General features: G+C 37.9%; 2 protein-coding genes across 2 annotated transcripts; one reads left to right on the forward strand and one right to left on the reverse strand.

Annotated features, from left to right (window-relative positions):
- Positions 1–830: 830 nt before the first annotated feature.
- Positions 831–15083, reverse strand: LOC145770063 (uromodulin-like). Its single transcript, XM_082581652.1, has 9 exons — positions 14978–15083; positions 12609–12725; positions 8941–9121; positions 7851–8067; positions 7201–7527; positions 6703–6773; positions 6252–6432; positions 5894–5990; positions 831–1639 (listed from the first exon to the last, which is right to left on the reverse strand). Exons 1-9 carry the CDS (start codon positions 15039–15041, stop codon positions 1449–1451), a joined length of 1446 nt encoding a protein of 481 aa, XP_082437778.1. The 5' UTR covers positions 15042–15083; the 3' UTR covers positions 831–1448.
- Positions 15084–19362: 4279 nt separating this feature from the next.
- Positions 19363–23275, forward strand: LOC145770866 (uncharacterized). Its single transcript, XM_082582609.1, has 4 exons — positions 19363–19638; positions 20193–20358; positions 21399–21730; positions 22529–23275. Exons 1-4 carry the CDS (start codon positions 19363–19365, stop codon positions 23273–23275), a joined length of 1521 nt encoding a protein of 506 aa, XP_082438735.1.

The raw sequence follows: 23275 nt of genomic DNA on the forward strand, positions 1-23275 counted from the left end.
ATTGTGTCTACTTCAGACACGAAGAATTCTCAGTTTGTAAACTTTAAAAACAAAAACGTCGTTTGAATCTTTCAACGTTTAGGTTTTCCTGTGATTTTGACTTACAATTTTCAATCGTTTTTTTGGAAAGCTTTGTCAGCAATGTCAAGACGCTTTACTGTTGCGTGGCAACAATACACGTCATATATTTTGATGAAAACTTGTTTCGACGTCATAGTTTTAGTTATTTGAATTGCGATGGCATTCGGTGAACTGGAATCTTGGCTGTGAAGTCTTCTTGTGCTTTTGTTACACGTCATATTAATCAGTGTTGAATGTTTTTTACGCCTCTACTATTTGTGCTTCTAGTTTTGTCTGAGTAAACCAGTCCGAAATCCAGTCAATTTTACATTAAATCAACGTCTGAGTTGTTGACTGTGAACTTTCGTTTACTTGTTTGCTCTGTAGCTGACACTAGGTTTTCTAGTGAGGAAAATATTGTTCGTTGCTCAGCTAAGTAGAAGCGCAAATTGTTGTGGTAATTATGTAGCGCAAGTGAATTTGAATAAATGAGATGTATGATTTGTGTCTTGGAGCTCCTCTGACGGTCTACATTCTGCACTTTATCCATATGTCTAGATCAGACTGCTTTGTATAATAGAATTTGTCTTAATTCGACATCTTAAGATAAAGAAGACAAATCATGCAAAAAATACAAACTTTTGCAACTTGTATCCATGTTTCAAATTCGAATAGAATTTTACTTATTACTGAGTACAATTCTTGAAGCTTTGATGCCAATTAGTAAGTTTGACACGTTAATACATTCTTGGTTTTACATGCGTGGGATTTTATAGCAGTACCTTTGCAAGCGCTAATAATTAATTTGTCCGCGCCGTTAGCCAGTATTTACGCGTCCGGCTCAAGATCACGCGGCGCAAGTTCGACTCTCGAGGTGTGCGCTTGAGCAACGCATTCCAGAACTGCTTTCCATTTAGCGGCATCTAGTGAATGGAATAATTTCCCGGCAACAAGACTTCAACAATCGGAATCTTTACTCTGCCAATCTCGGTAACCGGTGCTGTGTCAAGAGCAAAACTACCAGGAATAACCTATCAAGGCTTTGTCAGTCCGAGGATAAAGATTCAAAACCAACCAGGTTACTGTGTACGGCACACTGCTTTGAACTGTGTGCCCAATCACTAGCCTACCAGGAGGCTATGTGAAAGAATTGTCGGTCGTAGCCTGTGGAGAGATGAAGACAATTGCTACATACCATATTTGGAAGTCCCATATAGAAAGTCATGTCACCCCTACGACGCAAAATAATCGCTGATCTGAGTTTGTTTATGCCACAATAGAACACATTACCGTAGCGTAAATGTTGAATATTTACTGCTACAACAAACCAAAGCACGGTGATGAAAGTTTTTCAAATGCATCGTCAACATCAATACATTTTTCCAGAGTCACTGCTCCCCATCTTTGAGAGCATTTGGTGGATTATTGTTGCTCAGCTTTATGAGGAGTACACACATTGAGATCATGAGAGTTAGGATAAGCAGAAGGATACATCCAATCATGATGTTGATTTCCCAGCTTTCTGTGATGAAATCAAGTGCTTGCATCACAGTGATGTTGTGGCCTGTCTCGTTGACCGCTGAAACAGGAAATTGCACAAGGTGTTGTAGGCGACATAGTAACTTATTATTTATGTACTGTATTAGCATAAGCCACAATTGCCTGCTCGAGAAATCGATCTTGCAGGCAAACAAAACTGTAAAGTTGATGTAAAGATTTTGCTTTGAGGTTATGTTTGTCCTCGGAGTGAGAAAACTTAATTCTAGCGGCTTTTCACAGCTTAGTTGTGAACCGTTTGAACTATAAGCCACTGACCCAGGCTAAGTTGCCGAGGTTGACCAGTTTTTGCTTGTGTTGTCTATCAGGACTAACTGTTTCAGATGCAGTTCAGCGGAGAGCCATCTTTGAAGGGCGTTATTTGGTAGTAGGCTACTGCACACATAAAATTGGCTTGTCGTTTGATCGTGTATCAAGGTTCCTACAAAATCATAGCCTATACTGCGTGCGATGGTCCAGTGCCGATGTGGTAGATAAATGCCGAGACTACAAATAACGATTGTTTGCCTACTTGTGTGTTGGTTAGGCTACCTTATTAATGAACAAATTGTATGTTTAGCTCTAGTAGCTTAGCTCGTAAACCACAGGACTTTGTGCACAAAGAAACTGCAAGGTCAAGCAGCATAGGTTCGGTTCTCGAGGTGTGCACTTAAACAACTATTTTGAGAAATGATTTCCATTCAGCGTCACCTTGTAGGCCTATGTGAAATAATCTACAGACAATATTATACTTCCGTAATCGAAAACTTCACTCTGTCAATCTCGGTAACCGGCCTGCATCGGTGGTTAAAGCCTCTACACAAGTAGGCTATGCGAAACTGTCTGCAATAACCTATCACAGGCTTTCTCGGTCCGAATGTAAAAATTCCTGAGAACATTTGAACTTTAAAACTCGGCAGCTGAAGTCACAATTTTGATGCTTCAAAGTTCAATGAATGTTTTTTTGTAGACCGGCATTTTTACTCAGTAAATTGTTTGATTTTGCCATACTTGGAAGTAGCCTGCAATGTTCAAAACGTAGATTGTTGTCGTTTTGCAATATGCGGCCAGCTTTTTCTCAAAATCACTCTGAAGAGGAGTGCTTATTGCTTAATTGGTTCTTAACCTAAAGCAGTGGTTCCCAACCTTTTTGTTGTCACGGACCCCTTTAGACAAATTATTAATTCTGTGGACCCCTACCTAAATTTTGTCTGAAACTCAATTAACGTACTATTTTCTATTGTAATAATTATGCTACTCAACTACGTATTGTGCGGTGTCATATTGCATTGCCGCTATGACTCCTGTGGCAAATCTCAGGTTAAACAGTCGCTCAAATAAGAAAATGAATGAGTTGTTCAAGAAATGTCAGCAATATTTGAATATTAAGGTGACCCAAAGTGCCATGCCGAAACTTTTTCAACGTAAGCAAATTTAATGAGAGAAATGAAAGTAAAAAGATCGCTTTTTTTTCAAAATTTATCAAGGTAATCACGGACCCCCAAATGCTTTAGTAATCCGCAGACCCCAGGTTGAGAACCACTGACCTAAAGTCTTCACTAACGGAGGAATACCGTAAGTGTTTAAAGTTTAAACACTTTAAAGGTTTGTTTTTGCTGGCTTAGGTAGTTCATTCCAATTACTTTTAGAGAAAAGCTAAGATGCTGCATTTTAGAGTACCGTAAGCTATTTAAATGTGTAGCCACTTTAACGTAACAACATTTGTAAGTGCTTGTAAACCATGAACGAACTAAAAGATGTTTAATTGGCTTCCGTCCAATTGTGACCCTTCTAGCACTCAACCACACAATTGATCAGTGCTCTGAACGTTGTTTGGTAATAACAGAAAAAAATAGTTATTACAGGGGTGGGAACCGAACCCGCGTCATGGAAATATTCTCTCTAGCCCTAACCCTCCAGGTCCAGGGCACCAGGGCCGGATTAAGGTTTTATGAGGCCCTGGGCTGAGCTGAAAGTGGGGGCCCTTATCAAGTGACATTTTTCGCTAAAAATTAATGGTGGAGTGGGGCTACGATACGGGCCCAGTTGCATGTATCGGTTTCACGGAGTCCCAAACAGCGGACCAGTGGCGTAGCCAGAGAAAAATTTTTGGGGGGGGGGGCGAAATATTTGATGAATTGAAGAGAACAACAAAGTGTTTGATTTAAAGCCATCGCTACTTGATGTGCAGTGGCGTATCCTGGTGGGTTGAAGCAATAAAAGTGGTAGGGGAGTTAGAGCGTGCCGAAGGCACGCGTATTCTAGGGGGTCCGGGGGCATGCTCCCCCGGAAAAATTTTGAAAAATTACACTCAAATAATGGATTATAGCGCTTTCTGAAAACACTTTTAGGGTAATATTTGTATGAAATTTATTAGCAGATAAACAGCTATTAACTTATTAAAGATAGCTCTTACACACGAACGGGCAAAAACTGCGGCTAAATAAGAGAACACCAAAAATTCAGCTACACAAAAACTCAATAACTACACAAAAACCCAACAGAGTAAGCCATTCTGAAATTGCTTCCACAAGTTAGTTCAAAGAAACGTAAATCGCGTAAATTTTGCGCGATTTACGATTTGCAAAATTTATTGGTGTCTTTCTGTGTGTCTGAAACAAATCCTTGGGGGTGTTAAAAGCCAGATGTCTTGGAAAACGATATAAATTTCTACAAACTTTATTATATTTTCAACAAAGGGCTCAACTTCGAAATCCAAACTTGGAAAATTTGGGGGGGCATGGCCTCTTTCGCCCCCCCCCCCTGGCTACGCCTATGCAGCGGATCACCTTCTTGTTTGCCCTCGGCTTGCCACCCGGTGCAGTAGGTGGGACCTGTCAGTGTATAACTCCGTTGCGGAAGAATGTGTCAATCTGTGGTGTATCAACGAACTTTAGAAGACTAGATAGAAGAAGAAGAACTGCATTATATCTAACTGACCATCTTGTATCAGATAATGTCTTCAAAACAGGAAACCATCTAGGAATTTTGGATGGACTTGCCAACGATGAGTAGACGAGACGAGCCATGAATAAAGGCTTTGCAACAATTCAAAAAGCTCAGCGGCAGAACGGCATGTTTCTACAGGACATTTAGGCTACCGATTAAACTAAGTGAATGTGCTGTGCAAGGGACATAATGAGCTACACTACATTTCTCGCACAGAAGAGCTTGAAGACCGTTATACTTGCCACTCATATTGGCAGCATTATCATAACTTTGACCCGTAATCCGTACCATTTTCGGATATGAAAGTATCAAATAAATATGTTTTTTGTTAACAAAACGAAGAAAAATTGAATAACTGGGGCTGGCAGCACATATGGGTGAGCCGCCCTTGCTTGTTTGAGATACGAATTAAAGCAGTAATCTCCAGCTGTGCAACTAAAAAAATTAGTAGATTTTTTCTTTGAGGTGGGGGCCCCCAAAAGTGGGGGCCCTGGGCTTCAGCCCAGTCCGCCCCCCCCCCTTAATCCGGCACTGCAGGGCACACTGGCTATACGTTCACTTAAAGGGCGGGGAAACCCAAATTAACTTTTTGCGAGTTTTTTGTTTCAGCTTGATGTCATTGTGTACACTGTACAACATGCGTTTTAGCAAAAAAAAAAAATCCAAATTTTGTTGCCCGCGTCTCGCTAAGGCCGCTTTTGTTTGGTACCCGTTTGCGAGGTCTCGCGCGCATCCAGCCGTGACGCTGTACGCTGTGACGTCACAAGGTACATATAGTTGTGGCCAAAAGTTTAAGACCAGACTTGATTTATGACAGTTTTTGCATTACTTCAAAATACTGCATCAGACATTGTTTCAGTTGCATCATCTTTATGCATCATCTTATATCTGATGCAGTATTTTGAAGTAATGCAAAAATCATCATAACTCAAGTCTGGTCTTAAACTTTTGGTCACAACTATATGTACCTTGTGACGTCACAGCGTACAGCGTCACGGCTGGATGCGCACGAGACCTCGCAAACGGGTATCAAACAAAAGCGGCCTTAGCGAGACGAGGGCAACAAAATTTGGATTTTTTTTGCTAAAACGTATGTTGTACACAATGACATCACGCTGAAACAAAAAACTCGCAAAAGTTAATTTGGGTTTCCCGCCCTTTAATTTACTTTCTATCAGAACTGTTTGCTTTTTTCTCTGGTCTCCCTCTAACTTCCATTTATGCATTTACGTACTGACGTCACAGACAACGCAACATCTGATTGGTTCATGCTTTGCAGGCGCTTACAAAAGTTGTTAAGAGAAAGTGGCAGTCAGTCATGCATGCGATAGTGTATTAAGCCACAAACTTTGTTGCCATTTGGAAACTTTTATAGGCGGGGAAGTGACTGAACGTGTATTCTGTTCTGGTGGATTGAGGTCTCTTCGCAGTCTTGCACTACAATCCTGCAAATCAGTTTTTACCTTCATAGATAGTTTAGTTTGCTGCAAAGTTTGAAGATTATAAAAGTGAACAGTCAAGAAATAAACAAACTAAAAAAATTAAACACGCCATATAGCCTATGCTTTTTCTTTAAAGAAATTTAAACGTGAAACTAATGCAAAATGCTTGCAATCCATTTCTGGACGTGTTTTTACCATTAAAGTCAAGATTTTAGCGGTAGTCTAACACTTTTTGGAAATACCAAAACCCATTGAAAAGTTTACCCTTTTACAATCTCCTTCAAATATTTCATCACACAGGTGCGCCACCACGTGTACATAAATCAGCTGTTCTTCCTCGGTGATCTTCGATTTGAGCAACCGAAACTTGAACTTTGCCACCAACGATTCCCCGTTACGTTCAACGACAATTTCTTCATGGGAAATCTGGTCAGAGGTAGCGCAGCTGTTCCGCAAACATTGTGATATTGAGAATTATAAACATTTTCAAAGAATCACCACAGTAGTTTAGTTTGCAAAAATAACCAAAATCTATAGCCTATATTTTTACGCTCATGTGAAGATAAACTAAACAAACTTGACACATTTTTTAGCAACGTCATTACTAAAAAGCGTTATCATTGTTACTTCACGTATCTTTGTCACATCACTTTCGTATCTATATAGTTAAACATCAAAGCGATGTAACAACGGCGGCTTTTCTTCTCTGGCTTACCCGTCACGAATGAGAGAGTGGAAGTTTGTGTCGTCTGTTAAATTTCGTATTGCCAATGTTGCTTTCAAAATCTACAAACAAACAAAATTTTTTGAGTCAATTACATTGACCTTTGAATGATTCCAATCAAGTGACCTTTGGATTGACCTTTAGTGGTCCAGGGATGACTTGCTTATGTTGAGAAATTGAGCATGGAGAAACTAGGAGGCTGCAGTTGCATAGCGGTTTTGCTACTCATTGTAGCTTCTTGTGAAAGCAAAATTAAAAGATTTGCTGCTCGAAGCAACGTAGATAAAGAATCTAAATTAATCCCATAACTAACTTATCACTACTATCACTTGGGATTCTTCAAAGCTGTTTGAAGTAGCCTATGCACAACTGCCAGGATGAAGTTTCCAAAAAGACTTTCTCAGTTTGAAGATAAAGATTTTTACTGTTAATCAAATCCAATTGAAAATATTGCATTCCATATTTTCGAATGGAAACGCTGCATCCTACCTGCACATTAAATCGCTTTGCATCTTCAACTTCTGCGTTGATTGTGATGTAAATGTAAGCGTTGGCATCGTAGCTGTCTGTTGTGACGTAGGGAACTTCAAACCAGTCTTCCTCCCAAATCTTCATTATGATTTCAAAGTCTTTGTATAACTTCCCGCTGTAAACTTGAACATCGTGGGAGGTCGGTTGAACCGCGATAATTTGACCGCTGGTGGGCGCCCTTTTAAACGTGCATGAGAACATGACGTAAAGGGCGTAGCGTTCGAAAATTGATTTTCTCGTCGTCGCTTTTATTGCGTTTGTATATGTCACGCTATTTTCGTCGGCCTGCAACGTAGAAGGGACTTCTTTACCTGCCGGGCTATTTATTACGATCTGTTTTGTTTCATAATGAAATTATTCACAACAAAATTTAATTCGAAGCAACATGGATCTAAACATAAGTTTTCCGTCAATGCAAAAGAAACATATTGAAACCATTTTTTGCTAGAATGATCATTTTTTGCAAGTTGTGTATTATTTATCATTTTGGCAAATCTGACAGTATACCCTGTGCTTTTTTTACAAATACAGCACTGCATAGAAGGCTGATTAGTGGTTTACTAACTTGCACAGATTGTAGTATTTTAGTAAAAGATGCTTTAAATTACTTCAACCAAACTGTTACATCCAGCCAGACTTTTTTGGATCTCAAACAGGTAACGAAGGCCGTCTTCGCTTATTTCCATGGACCCCACACACGTGTTGCTGACGTCACGATCCAATGTGACGTCATCCACAGAGGGAATATGCGAAGAGTTTGTGATTCCGTTGATGTAGAAATTCTTCAATGAGAACCCCAAGGCATTCACTGCGCACTTTTTCACGCTAAGCATAAAGAAAGCAATCAAGTCCAACGTGCTTAGGCTACTTACAAACATAAAGCTAGTTGGGTGGGTAACCAAATGTAGGCTGGGTAGGCTATACAAAAGACTACACACACAAAGACACGGTTGTATCTCTACGTATATCTTGTATATTGGAAAGAACACGACTGTTTCTTGGCTAAACATTTGCTAGAAGTGCACGTACAAATATTGGATTTCTTGCTTTTTCGTTGAAGTCTCAATTTACCATGAAGAATGAACTTGATTATGAAAATAAAATATTGACATGATCGAAACGTTTTAAGCAAAAAAGCTTAGGAGACAATTTTCCACCAACACAATTCATCAAAATTTTGTAGTAAGAAAATTTGATTAGAATTTTCGATGTTGAACAATGACTAACGACAATTAAGCGAAAACGTTACAGCTGCGCAAACCCCATTGACAAAGTTAGAAATACAAATACGAATTCAAAGCTAGTACACATATTTAAAACTCTAAGAACAAGTTTTGAAACAGGTTTTTCCCTCGGATTGACAAAGCGTTTGATAGATTATTATTTCTGGCAGTGTAGCATGGGCTACTTATACAAGCTTTGAACCACTGATGCATAGCCGGTTACCGAGATTGTCTGAGTGAAGTTTCCATGGTTGTTGAAGTGTTGTTGGCTGTAGACTATATTCTATCTACTAAGTGACGTTGAATAGAGAGCAGTCCTGAAATGCGTTGCTCAAGCGCACACCTCAAAAGCGGAACCAACGCCGCTTGGAGAGGACGTAAAAAAATGTTTAATCAAACTTCCACTAACGAGACTAAAATGTTTGTTATGGCTTATGGTTTAAACATTTCTTCAAAGTGTTCTAAGTTTACTTACTGCAATCGAATGGCATCACTTTCACAAGTGATTCGATCAATCACATGATCTGCGACAGTTTCTAGTGAGTATGGGTTGCCAGGCAACCGTGAACTCGGGATACATTCACAACCGGTGGGGCCACATTTGGCTGCAAGACCTTCACAATACTTTGGCAATGATATGCAATTTGAGAGGCTTCCTTCAAAATAAAAGCATATTAGTATACAAGTTTATTCTTAACTCCTCTTATTGGTTTGGTTTCGTTTTGAATCTTTATCCTCGAACTGACAAAGCCTTGATAGACTATTCCTGGTAGACTCGCATACTTGTAGAGTATTAGCGAAGGATTTCACAGTCGACATAACCTTATCCTGAGTAATATTAATCTTTCTTCTTCTAATTCAATTACATTGATTGGTGCAACATTAAATCAACATTTGTGTTTGGAAAACTTTGTCAGTGACACTGTTAAATTTTTTTTTATTTTAGAAATATTGATTCTATCAGACAAATCATAAATGTTGATGCTTGTAACACTTTAACTAATGCATTTGTAACATCCAGGCTTGATTATTCAAATTCATTGCTAAATAATATTCCACATTGTACTATTTTGCGTCTTCAAAGAGTTCACAATGCCGTCGCTCGGCTAATTACTTTAACACGTGAACATGAGCACACTACTCCTATAGGCCTACTAAAATCCCTGCATTAGCTTCCAGTATTGTATCGTATTCGCTTCAAAATATGTCTATTAATTTATGAAGTTTTCCATAATTTTGCTCCGACCTATCTGGACACTTTACTTGTTCAACGTTCATTATAAACCAGCCAGAACTTTGCATTCTCAACATTAATTGCTCTTATGTAACACTTCATGTAAAATACAATATGGAAATCGCACCTTCAAAGTTTCTGCTGCCAGTTGCTGGAGTAGTTTGCCTATTTGTGTAAAAAAAAGCTGAAAATTTAAACTCGCTTGAAAACGTTCTATTTCACTGAACATTATGACTGAAAGTACCGTATGATTTTATCACCATGCATCGTCATGTACAGCGCCCTGGAGCGTAGTTTGCACTGTGAATGTGGCGCTATATAAATGTTGTTATCATTATTATTTTTATATTTTTTTTTAATCTTTTGAAAGAATTTGTTTCAAATTTGTTTTTTTAAAGAAAACCATAATTCAAATCGTTAATTGTAAACTATAGAGTGGAAGAAAAGCTACCAGTAGGCTATGCACTTTAAATACGCTTTTTGCAAGGCATACTAAATGAAATTTTCAAATGGGAATTAAACATTAAAATGCGTAAACTGAACATTCAAGAATACATTCTAAAAAAAATTACCGAAAATTTTTTCTTTCAATGGCACTGGCAAGGTCTAAAGTTCAATGTTTCATTTACTTTTAATTTTTTCAACATGACCAAAAACTGAAAACACTGCTCGAGCATACGTCACTATCGACAGCAATAACAAAAGCCACGTTACCACATCTGATGTTTTAACATCAGATCTGATGTTTTGAGCAAACTGTCTGATGTTTTGAGCAAACTGTCTGATGTTTTGATGTACATACATACATAGCCTACAGTTAAATCGCTCACAGTAAAAACTATTTCCCGATCAGTTGATTGCTAGTCGATAGTGACGTAGACTGTACAGACGCACGCTTCACCCATTTCCATTTTGAAAGTTCTGACAAAAGCACGCGCGGAATGCTGATCAGACCGCAATGGGGCAAAATTTTATTGAAAATCGTTTTATAGTAGCATGTTAAACACAAAGAACGTGTACTACAATCGCCATGTCATGTTTTTCCTTTAGTATCTCTTTAATACATGTACCAAAAACATCTAGCTTTGGTTTAGACAACAGCGACAACATTACAGTCAAACATGAGCCACCCCACCCTTGAGACGATATGAAAACTGGATTCAAATTTTAAAAACGTTTGATACAATAGGTTGTTTTTGATTTTGTTGTTACGCTTCATAGCTCTCCACAGCAACGACACGATAACAAATTTATTATCAACTCCGTTATCTTTCAACGCTTTACCGATTAAATACTGCACAGTGCACATGAGAAAATGCGATCTCTACTCGCAGTTTTGTGTGTAGCCTACACTTCAAATTTAGGAGTTTTCCAGCTCTGGTAAATAAATGTTTTGTTAATTTTTTGATGTGTAGATTTGCATCAAGCAAAAAATCGAATTTATAAACAACATTAAAGCATAGAACAAAGGAAGTATGCAGCTTGTGAATGTTTAAAAATTACACTGGTCATCGACAAGTTTTAATCCGAGATCCAATTAGGGGATTTTTGAAGAGTTTTTGACAATGATTCCAAAAATTTGCTTATTTCTTCTTCAGCACATCAGGTTTCAGATATTCAAAATTTTGTTGTTTAAATTTGACCGATAGCAATGCAAATGCGATGCAATTTGACATAATTAATGACAATTTAACTTCAAGTTTGCACAAAGCTGGTTTCACAATGCATTGTGATTACCAATTGCATTTTAGAAACGTATTTTTATATAACCAAGTAATATGTAAAAATACCTAACATATTAAAATGCAAATAGTTTCAAAACCTGATATGCTAGAGAAAAAACGAGCCCAGATTCGGAATCAGCGCCGAAAATTTATCTGGAAAAGCCTACATGCAGCTCTGATTATAAATTTTAGTTAAAATTTGTTGACCGGTGTAATTACTGTAGGGTGTAGGCTATGTTATAGCTTATCTGGCTATGTTACTCAGCTTGGTGTGTTTATAGTACAAAATATACACTCTCTACCCAGGGATTCATAGGGATCGCCAACTCAGCTGAAAATCCGACAATCGGAGTCTGAAAGTGTTGCCAGATATTTTTTATATTTTTAGAACAAATTATTATTTTGGCATTTTTAAAGAGTAGTGTTCGCCCAAAGCTTGTCCGTTTAAACCTAACCTGAAGTTTAAAGTTGCACAAGATTGAGTTAAAGTAGTTTGTAGTTGTGTAACTTTGCAATAAGAGCAACGTGATCAAGCTTAGCATCTTCAAGTTTATTACATTTACATAAACATAAAACTACGCAACAAATTAAGTATCGAGTTTTAATGTAGTAGTTAAATTAAAATGCGTAGTTTTATGTTTATGTAAATGTAATAAACTTGAAGATGCTAAGCTTGATCACGTTGCTCGGCTTCGTATGCCTATGGTTCAACAAGACAAACTCTCTACCGAAGCTCTTTGCAATAAGAATGTTTTAAATTTATGTACCAAACTTAAATAAAACTTGCAGGTGTAAAAAAAATTATTAGAAACCAGTTAAGAACAAACAAAATTGAGAAAATTAAAATACACCTCAGGAATAAATGGCTTCATGTTTTAAGTGTTGAAGCCGGTAATTATTTTTCAAGTAGGCTTAATATGTTTTATGTACAAGAGAGGGTTAATGTGCCAAAAATATGATAGTTTGATAAGTGAACAATAAAATTGCTTTAGATTAGTTTTAAAATATTTGTTTACGGGAAAGTTTTGGGCAACTACTACTTTAAAAATGCCAAAGTAATATTTTTTCTAAAAATTTAAAAACTATCTGGCAACACTTTTACACTCCGGTTGTCGGATATTCAACCGAGTTGGCGATCCCTTCCCTGTCTCTACCAAAGCCTCACTAACAGTCTCATTCACTTACCCTGTTTGTGATTACATTCCTCAATACAGGCTTGATCGCATATGTTGGAATAAGCAACCTGGACCGGTTCGTTTGTTGTGTTGCAGGGTTGCAACTTCCATTCTACAATCCCCTCTCCTTCATAAGAGAATAAATTTTAATTGGCTTTATCTGAAAATTCGCTTTTAATACAAATAACTTTCAAACCTTTTTGCATTATTTTATGGTCCGCGCAGTTTGGTCCTTTACCAATTAAGTTGCTGATTACTCAGCTATTTTAAAAACAGCCTATCGGTTTTCTAAGTGGAGTGGAATTCGTTTAATACATCCACCTCGAGACCTGTAGATATTGGATGTAGGTCTACTAAGCGGTGGTTGTATTAACCGGTTTTCCTAAAACTTTAACTACATAAACCCCAGAGAGTAAACTGCAATCAATGTATTGTGCTATGCAGGCTAGAACAGACAGGCTAGAGTCAATGTAGGCTAGAACAGGGGTCCAGGTCTCCAACCATAGGGGAACAGGTCTCCAACCATAGGGTCACGACCCATTATTGAATGGTGAAATGGTTGTTACTGGGTCGCGAGAACACACGTTGGAAGTGACCGTCAATAGTGCAGAATGATTGAAAGTAGGCTGTGTTCTTAGTCACAGAATAAATTGATCACAGTGAAAGCAATTGTAGCTATGTAAGTTACTAAATACGTACAAAATATGACCTACAACCTGTTGTATACTGTATCAAAGTAGTAACGCATTCAAGGAGGGAGCACTTGGTCTCGTATCTCTCCCAAAATCAAAAAAAAAAAAAATTGGCTACATTTTTTGCATAATTTTCACGCTCGCTCAATCCCACATCATAAACCTAACGGGTAGCATTGGGAGTGCATAGTTTCAGCAGTGAATTTAATGAATACCGGTATAATTTTACGGGGCCCTCAAAAACCATGAACACTAATAAAATATTTCAAAGTAAGCATCTTGCTCACCAACTACATAACAATTAGATTGTTCTATTGCAAGTGTGAAGTGAAACGTGTCTTGTATAAGCATATAAGTTAAAATACGAAAGGCGGGGAACCTCAAATAGATTTTCAAAATTTTACTTTTAGCTCGCACAATACTATACAAACCTTCAGCAAAAAATTATTGAAATCCTTCTGCAGTTGTGAAAGATAATATATTTAAAAAAGTAATTTCTATTTTAAATCAAAGCTTGTCCCTCAAACTTCCAAACAAGTTTAATTTTAATTTATGATATTGGTCTTTTATTAAATGCAAGGTGTGCATCTCGATTAAAAATTCATTATCGGGCATAAAAGTGCGCGAAATAAGATCAAAACACTGTTAAATTAGTCAAAGTTTTCCTGGGCGCAATCTTCCCAGACTCCCGTGCTCAACTAGTTGTCTTTTCCGACCTCGACATTACATTGTCTATTTTTATTTCACGAATCTTGCTGAAAGCGTATTTAAACGGCAATAAAAAAAATTAAACCGAAAAGTAGCGTAAATGTCAAACTTCGTTTTTCCTATATGGCCGGTCCGCGACGCTATTTTCAATTTAGAACCCGTCCATGAGAGAAAAAAGTTTGGAAACCGCTAAGCTAAAACAAGCAAGACACTTCAGCAGCAATAAAAAAACGAACAAAGTTTAATTGCAATGACGGATGTTTCTATAATCTATACAGTCTGTTTCATTACATACATAATAAAAGACTATTATTTTCTCATAGTGGGGGGACTGGTAGGTTAGATTTGTCAAACTCTGCTAAACCTTAAAACTTATTACAACATTTCGGTTTCAAGCACGCTGTTCGCAAATCGTTGCTTCTACCTTTCCTAAACCTTTGCTGTGTTGGCTATCTTTAACATGTAGACTACTGTTTTTGCTATAATGGTCAGGAATAGAAAGAAACTGAACTGCAAGTCTAAGAACAATATAAAATTGAAAATTCCGGTAATAATTTTTCTCTCATTCGACCTTGTTAGCAAGCCGTTTCTGAATTGTGTTTTAAAGCGTAGTGAATTTTCGAATGCAGAATGTGACAACATTTTTCCAGTTCAAACATAAAACAGTGCATTGATCTTAAGCTAAACACTCTCTTATGTGTTGAACTAAAAAAGCGAAGCCCGATGCAACGAAGATTGTGAAGAGCTTAAAGATAACTCAGTTCAGGAATGAGACAGTGCTTTCTACATCAATTAAACCTCTGCAGATTTTTTCTTTGACTGGGATAGAACGATATAGAGTTACTAACTTTTTAACGCTCAGACTTTTCATCATGTATAGGCTACTGTAGGCTACATTACATTAGAAATAACCTTTTTATATTTCACTCATATATAATGAAGGATTACAACCAATTATTTTCACTCCCAAGCTATTTACCTGACTGAGCTAAGACATTTACAGAGGTGAGAATCAAAAACCAGAAGAGATAATTCTTCAACATTATTGGCTTTCCCTTGTAGCACTCTCATCCGGCAGATCACATACTGTGTGATTTCCATCACTTTCAATGTCATGTCTGAGATAGCCATGAAAACGGAAATTTGACTTGCAATATTGTCCTACTTTACCTGAACTGAGTTCCAGTTCTCATAAACGCTTGGTTCGATTATGAAATCGCTGTGTCTACGCCAGCTCCCAATTGTAACAGGAGCGTGTATTCACCGATGATATTTCCGTATCCGCTTGCAACGGGTTTGCGAATACAGTGTAAGCTTTTGTTCGGGTACACTATTCTAAACTACAAAGCTGATTCATTTATTGCTGTGTTGCGCACGCACATCCACGTGGGAAATAAAGGTATTTACAGTAGGCTACATGTCATTCCTGAATGTTCGCATTGTTAAACCATCATAGACCTAATGCTGTACAATAAACCACATAGAATTCAAATATAAACAAAGCAATTTCCAGCTCCACCTTAATTATGTGCAGATGCTTGTAAGTTTACAGATCACACTTCATTTATTGTTTTTCTTGTTTCCGAATGAACGACGGATATAGTACAAGTGGCTTTCCGTACCTCATCTTGTGATTAACATGTAGCCTACAACAAGCAGCAAATGTGAAACAAAAGAAACGAAACTTTACAACAAAGGGGCTCCGCCTGGATGGCACAGCTGCAAGGGCAACGAAAACCAAAGGCAATGCTTCTGAGAAGTTCAAACACCCCGCCATTCTGCAGCTCAACAAGCAAGATGTTGTGGAGCAGCTCTCCCATCTTCTTCTTCTTCGTTTGAACCTTCTTCGCCACTCCACGGGTCGAGGGGCTCTGTCTTTTACCACCCTTGGGCAGTGGCGGCGACGCTAGATGTTTGGGCAGGTGTGGAGCAGCCATTGAATTCATTCGTCATCCAGTTCATGCAAATCACGCACACCATTTGGCGCATGGTAGATGGCGCAGTTACAGATGGTATGGTCTGCGGTTTGTTCCTCCTTGCCACAATCACAGATCGCAGATGGAGCCATCCTCCATTTGTGCATGTTGCATACTGCATTTGTGCATACCAATCGGGTACTCCAGGAAACCCACTTTTGCAGTTACAGTAAGCTAGCTATTTCCAAAAATGCACGCTAGTCGGGTCTAACTAAAACAGGAAGCACGGCATTGCTACGTTTGTGCACGAGAGCCAGAGTGAATGTTCGTCGATTATTCTCCAACTGATGTCAAGATTGTTGAACCATGTATGCAAGTGCTGGAACTCCACGTGTGAAACTTTTTATATCTCTTACCTGAAGGGCACACCTGGAAGTTTGTCTAGTGCCGCCGCTATTCTTCTTCTTCAATTGCCTTGCCTGAACCAGGCATCGACGGCCTCAGATGAATAGTTAGACCAAATGTTCCTATTATATGTTGCATGGATAATTGTTTCTGTTTTGTCGTTAAATTGTTCCAGATGTGTTTGTCTTTGTCTGCCAGGTGGTACTTTATCGGATTAATGCAAAGAAGCTTGAGTGATATAACAAAGCTGTTAAAACCATATACTTTTCACACTCAAGCAAAACAATCATCAACCTCATTGAGCTTTCCTCTAGCTCCCTTCGTCAATACCCCATTTTTGCAAATGCCATTGCCTCTCATCTAGTGCAAAATGGGGTCTACGAAATGAAGAACCGTGAGGTATCTCGTCATGCCTGCAAAAAGTATCTGTTTTATGGCGCGTAAAAATACCACGAGACTAAAGAATCTCTGGAGACTTCTATCCAGAATAGTTTCCTTCCCCTGTCTGCCTAATAAAACCCCACAAGTCTCCAGAGCTTGATAAAATCCGCCTTGAACTGCCACTGTGAGGCCGAAAAGAAAAGCGGGATGAGACTTTGAGTATGAGTGAATGAAATGAGTGAATGAAATGAGTGAATGAAATGAGTGAATGAAATGAGTGAATGAAATGAGTGAATGAAATGAGTGAATGAAATGAGTGAATGAAATGAGTGAATGAAATGAGTGAATGAAACTTTTTCTCGGAACACCGCCTTTGGGCCAATTACACAAACATGCTCAATTTTAGCGGCGGATTTACCTGATGGGGGCCCGGGGCACTTTTAGATCGAGGGGCTCCCGTGCAAAAAACACCTCTACGTCTACAGTAGCCTTAATCCAGCACTGCACTGCACAGCATTTTGCGAAAACTTCAAAGGCTGAAAGAAAGAAAATAATAACACAAAATCACATTTTTTTCTACGTCGGGGGGCCTTCAATAGGGGGGCCCGGGGCACCTGTACCCTCTGCTCCCCTTAAATCCTTTGTTTACATAGTTTTAACTCATATCATTTACGTAATTGTTACTTTTGTTGGGAAGTTGTTTGCCCTTTTGTCAATGTCGCCTCTGCTTGGAAATTATTGCATTGTCCTTGCGATTTTGCTAGGAAGCAATAGTTTGAAAGCAGCTTTGCTAGCTTTGTTCTTTCAAAAAGCCTCTGCAATAAAATCTTCTTGTCTTTTTCACTAGCATAAAGTTGTAAGTCATATGGTTTAAAGTGGCTTCCCCACGCAGCAGGGCACTGTTGAAAGCAATAAACAAGCTGCAACTCAATGACAAACATGTTTATGGCTTTGCCTTTTCAGATCAAAATCAGAAGAGTGGAAAGCAAACTAGTGTTTTTGTAAAATGCACAACTTTTATAGCGACAACGTTTCAGCAGCGGCAAAGTTTCAACAACAAAATAGATAAAATATGTTATTTTTAAGAAATGCTATCAGTGAAACTAGGGCTGTAGGCTACACCACAGTGTATATTATAACCTACTTATCGTAAAAAGTTGTAAGAGAAAATAAAAGAAACACATATTATGTATTTCATTTTATTCTTTCATATTATTTATGTTATGAATCATCTTTACATTCTATTGTCATTACAAAAAGGTCAAGTATGGTTGGTAGAAAAATGTAAGGAGGAGCAGCTATAAATTATCCAAAAGTTTCTTATCATGGACAAAAATTTAACGTAAGATGATAATGTTTATACTGTCTCGTATATCCGGTCATACATTATGAAGTAATACAGTATATTAGAAGGAGAGCGGAAAATGAACCACGGCTCTAACTCGTGTCCGAGCATTGTTTTTCTCTTGCTCTAAGGCCGACGTGTTCTGATGGATGTTGATGTCAAATCTGGCTTTGAAGGTCCAGTCTCTATAGTACAAGAAACATAAGCAAAAGTCACATTGTTTTGAAACTAACATAGAACTAGCATAAACACAAACTAGGCCTCCTGCTAAAATTTGTTTAATATTTAAGTTTTGCAATCATTGTAAAGTGATTGTTTAGTACACCGACGTAGAATGCATTTTGAAAATATTGTATCTTTAAAGTTTTGTTTTTAAATGAAACATTTCATAGTGATGCATATTTTTCTTTTTTTGATATTTGCTGGTGGTGCTGTCTCATTTCCGGATTTATGCGGAAACTGCTCTTGTTTTTTTCCCACGCGTACAATCTCATGCAAGCATTCTAACCTCACGGCCATTCCAATTGCAATCCGTGTCAAGAACTTTTATGTTTTTGACTTCAGCAACAATCACTTGACATCACTGGAATCCGCCAATGTCTTGAGGTAAGAATATATCTTACGAAAAAAAATCAAAATATGAAATAAATTCAAAAAATGATATAGTATAAAAAACAAGAGAATAGTTTAGGCCACATGAATATATAAAACATATATATAAAAAGTAGATCAAACAAAATTGTTTGAAGTCATAGTTTTAAAAATAAATAGAACGAAAATAGTCACTTTTAGCCTAGCAAAAATGAAAAGTCACCACATTATCATACACCTCTGTTAGTTGCATCTCATGTCATCATAACCAGTGTCTGCATAATCAATTAGTGAGAATATTGGTGTGGCAATTTTAGAGTCATAGATTCGACACAGCTCAAGAGCATGTGGCTGTATCTTTGCTTGAACACTTAAAATGATGCCTGAAGGTAGACACAAAGATTAACTTCCTCCCTTCACTTCATGTTACTGGTTACGGGTCCGGCTCAAGATCACGCGGCGCTGGTTCGACTTTCGGGGTGTGAGCTTGAGCAACGCGTTTCAGGACTGCCCTCCATTCTGCGGCACCTAGTGAATGGAATAATTCCCTGGCAACAAGACTTCAACAATCGGAAAACTTCACTCTGTCAATCTCGGTAACCAGCCTTGCGTCAAGAGCCTCTACGCTACAAGAATGTGAAACTACCAGGAATAACCAATCAAGGATTTGTCAGTCCGAGGATAAAGATTCAAAAACCAAACCAAACTTGCTATAAATCTTCAGCCATGGGGGTTACGCCTAGGCACGACAAAAGTGATGACCAGGAATTGTTCGGAAACAATTTACTATTCAGAGCTTCTACTGCCACCTTGCGACGTTTGATACTGCGACATAACTACTTGAAGGCGCTTCCAGCAACAATATTCGAAGCCATGACGTCATTGCAATATATGGACCTTTCGTGGAATCAGATCATGACGTCACTCGCTTTCGATCACTTCTCCGACGTCAAAAGTTTGGACTACTTGTCTTTCTCTCACAACAAAGTCAATTGCATTCAGGTTATTGAATGACTCACCTAAACGCTATTTATTAGTTTCATCACAAACTCAAGAAAATAGGTTTTAATTGATTGTTTGTGGTTTTGGTAAAGCATTTTTGATAACTTAAACTTAAACAACATAAATATATTTCCTTTCCCAATGTGCTGTTGTTTAATGTATTAACCAACATTAGCGACTAAATTGCTCATGATTGTAAACTGTGGCCTACGAAATAGATGCTCGGGCCACCGTGTACAAGTCTTTAGAAATAAATTCTCAACTCAATTGCGAATAAAAAGTGTAATTAGGTTTATTGTATATTAGACTGAAATATTTCTTCAAGCAATTCAGTTTTGCTTTGACATAAAAACCTTTAATACAGGCACGAGAAAGAGTAGCATGTTATCAAACAATAAGTAAACAGCACCATTCAATAGTTCAAGCATTGAATGAAACTCTGCATTTGTAAAATCATATACTTTCATTGACCAGTATTATTTTATCAGTGCAGCAGTAGAAAAGCTGTCGACAACATTTTGTGAATTGTTATGTTTTTGTACATTTTTGTTCAGCCCAATGCCTTCACTGAGCTGGCCATGTTAACAGAACTTGATTTGAGCTACAACCAGTTGACGTCACACTCTACGTCATCGTGCTTCTCGAGTGACGCAATCTGCAACCTCAAGAAATTAATTGTGTTGAGGATCTCATCCAACTACCTGCCGGAAATCTTTAACGGTAAAATCGTTGTTAATTGTTGTGAGTTGCGGGTTTTGATGTTTTTATCTCTTTCCTGGTAAGATATAGCCTAGCAAGAACCGTGACAATAATTAAAAGCTTCTATGGGGACGTTTGACCTGGGCTACTGTACATTACTTCTTCTTTAAGTCACATTTTGCAGATGACTTGATGGACTCAACGTTTCGAACATTTTTTACCTTGAAACATTTTGACAAAGTTTAAGTAAATCTTTAGAAAACTGTAGTCCAAAAAACGTCAACTTATCTCTCGTCACTTTGATACAAAAAGCACTTGGTTACAGGCTTAAATTTAAATGCAAAAAGCTAATTTTGTGACAAAAATTTATGCTTAAATTCGGCCAGTATCCAACCATGATCAATGCAATTGTCCATAACCTGTATGACAATTGCATGACCTCTGTACTCAGTCTGTAGACTTTATTTATATTTATGAAACTTGTAACTGTTCAGAAAAACCAATTTGGTTATTTTTTATTTAAAGCTTTAAATGTAGGCCGGTATGTCCAGTGTCCGCAACATTTTCAAGTTTTTTTGTTTTTGATAAATTTTTGGTAGCACTTTACGATCATTTGGAAAAGTTGTCAGCTTTAACTTTTCTCGTCTATAACTTATTCGAGTACTTCATTCAATTCATTTAAAAACTGTCTCCATATTAAGAATGTTATAACTTTCCTCTGCCAAAGCATTGCCTGCATATTGAGTACGGTAGTCTAGAAACCTAAGTAGGCCATGTACATGTAGTGTAGAATGTAGTACCCAGATAGCAAGTCCTTCATTTTTAGCCTACAGTGATTTAACGTGTGTAAACTTGCTGTCTGGGTAGTTTGGTTTTACGGTCGAAAAGTACATTCTGACGACAAAACAATTTGTCTAATGGGTAATGGTCTATGCTAAATATGTACTTTTTAACCCTTTTTCCTCCGATTGCTTAAATTCATGCATTTACAGGCTATTCTGTGTTATCTTTACTGCTTTACTTATCGCGTGTTTTTACGTTGACCTGTTTAATTTTTATAGGAAGTTATCGCAGTTTCTTTGCTTGCTTACCAAACCTCACTTTGCTCCAAGCTTCCAACTGCGGAATAAAAGTCGTGAGTGAGGATGCGTTTACAGGCTTGGAACGACTAACTAGTCTGGACCTATCAGACAACTTTATCTCAATGTGGTCATCAGAAATCTTGGATAACGTGCAATCGCTTGTTTATATTGATTTGGGTCAAAATCTTCTGGCCGATTTAGCACCAGACTTTCTTCGCGGATGCACCAAGCTAACTCATTTGGAATTACGTAACAACAATCTGCAGTTTCTGGACTATAGGTGGTTGGACAACCTCCGAGAAACAAACAATGTAAATGCATTTTTTTGGTATTTTATTTAATGATTCTTTTGAACCAAGTTGTTTCGTTTTGATTTGACAACGGAACGAAATTCTGTTTGAAATAGAAGAACAGAAAAACGATTGTGTAGAAATGAAATACTTAAATGCATCATCATCCAATCGAGCGTTCCCGAATGTGTTTTTTGTCCCCGAACTTTTTGCTACTTCGCATAGAGTTTTTATTTACCGTGTGAATGCAATCATTTTTCGTTGGCGCGTTTGGTTCAGTGTTTTCGTCTTTTACCTTATAATCGTGAGGACATCGGTTCGACGCCCATCGACGTCATTTTTTTTTTTAGGCCAACATTAATTTTTTCAGTGCACAACAGCTTGTCAAAAAAGTAACGGTAGGGTTAATTCTTAATCAATTCGGAAAATCTTACTTTTAGACTAGTGACCAGAATCAATTTCTTTTCTCAACTTTTTTAAACTTGACTAGACGAGGTGTGCCTCCAGGCTACGTATTTTTTCAAGTTCAATGTTTATATTTGGACCTGCTGGAGGGCGAAAATTGGTAAAAACAGTTTCGCGCGCCGCATGGTAATCAGTAATGGCTCCGCTTACAGAAATATGCAAATGAGACAGAAAGATCGCGGGAAAAAGTTTCGCTTCCCGGATACGAATTAACGAAGCATTTCTAAACATCTCTGTCCTGATCAAATTTGGCAGTTTATTTTTCTCTGTTATAAATCTACAAGAAATATTTACAAACGCTCTGGTTAAAAAAATTGGTGTACATCGTTGATTTAATCTCCATTCTCTTTTCAGAACAACGGCTTCTTGAACTATGAAATCACCAACTCACTTGAAACTTTTCTGTCGTCATCTAAAAATGAAAAAACGCTGTCCACTGGAAGCGCACTAGAGCTGTACATAGACTGGAGCGGTAATTTGTGGCTTTGCGATTGCAAACTCCTTGCCTTCGTAAGCTGGGTGATCAACCAAGGTTCTTGGCTGGCTGACGTCAATGGATATCATGATGTCATTTGCTATGACTCTGCTTATCGCAAGGGAAGTCCACTGTTTGACGTTTACGTCACTGGGGTGGTGGAAAAAAACACGGTGGCCAGACTCCTCCATCATTGCACGTCATCAGTCACTACAAAGTCACTATACGTTTCATCAACGTTGCCTTTCAAGAATGCAACCAGCAACGTTAAAATTAACTTAGAAAATCACCAAAATATTGAAATCAACCATACAGTAACGACAGCAGGATTTTCATCGCTCACAAAGACATTTCAAATTATGTCATTGTCAAGTGTGAAAAATAACACCACAACAATCATCTTCGAAAAGACCACTGCAGATGATTGGCAGTCGTCTCTACCAGTCATAATCGTCACTTGTGTCGTATTGGATGGGTTGGTTTCTGTGATAATGATTTTGTTGTTCAAGAACAAAAAATATTGTTTCCATTGCAGAAAAATTAGAATTAATTGGATTGCACATAAAACTTTGCCAGCAGAAAACAACACAGAACTTTTTAGGCGAAGGTTGTCTACAATTTATTGA

Source organism: Aplidium turbinatum, chromosome 5 (assembly GCF_918807975.1).
Source record: "Aplidium turbinatum chromosome 5, kaAplTurb1.1, whole genome shotgun sequence".
In the NCBI taxonomy this organism is placed as follows: domain Eukaryota; kingdom Metazoa; phylum Chordata; class Ascidiacea; order Aplousobranchia; family Polyclinidae; genus Aplidium; species Aplidium turbinatum.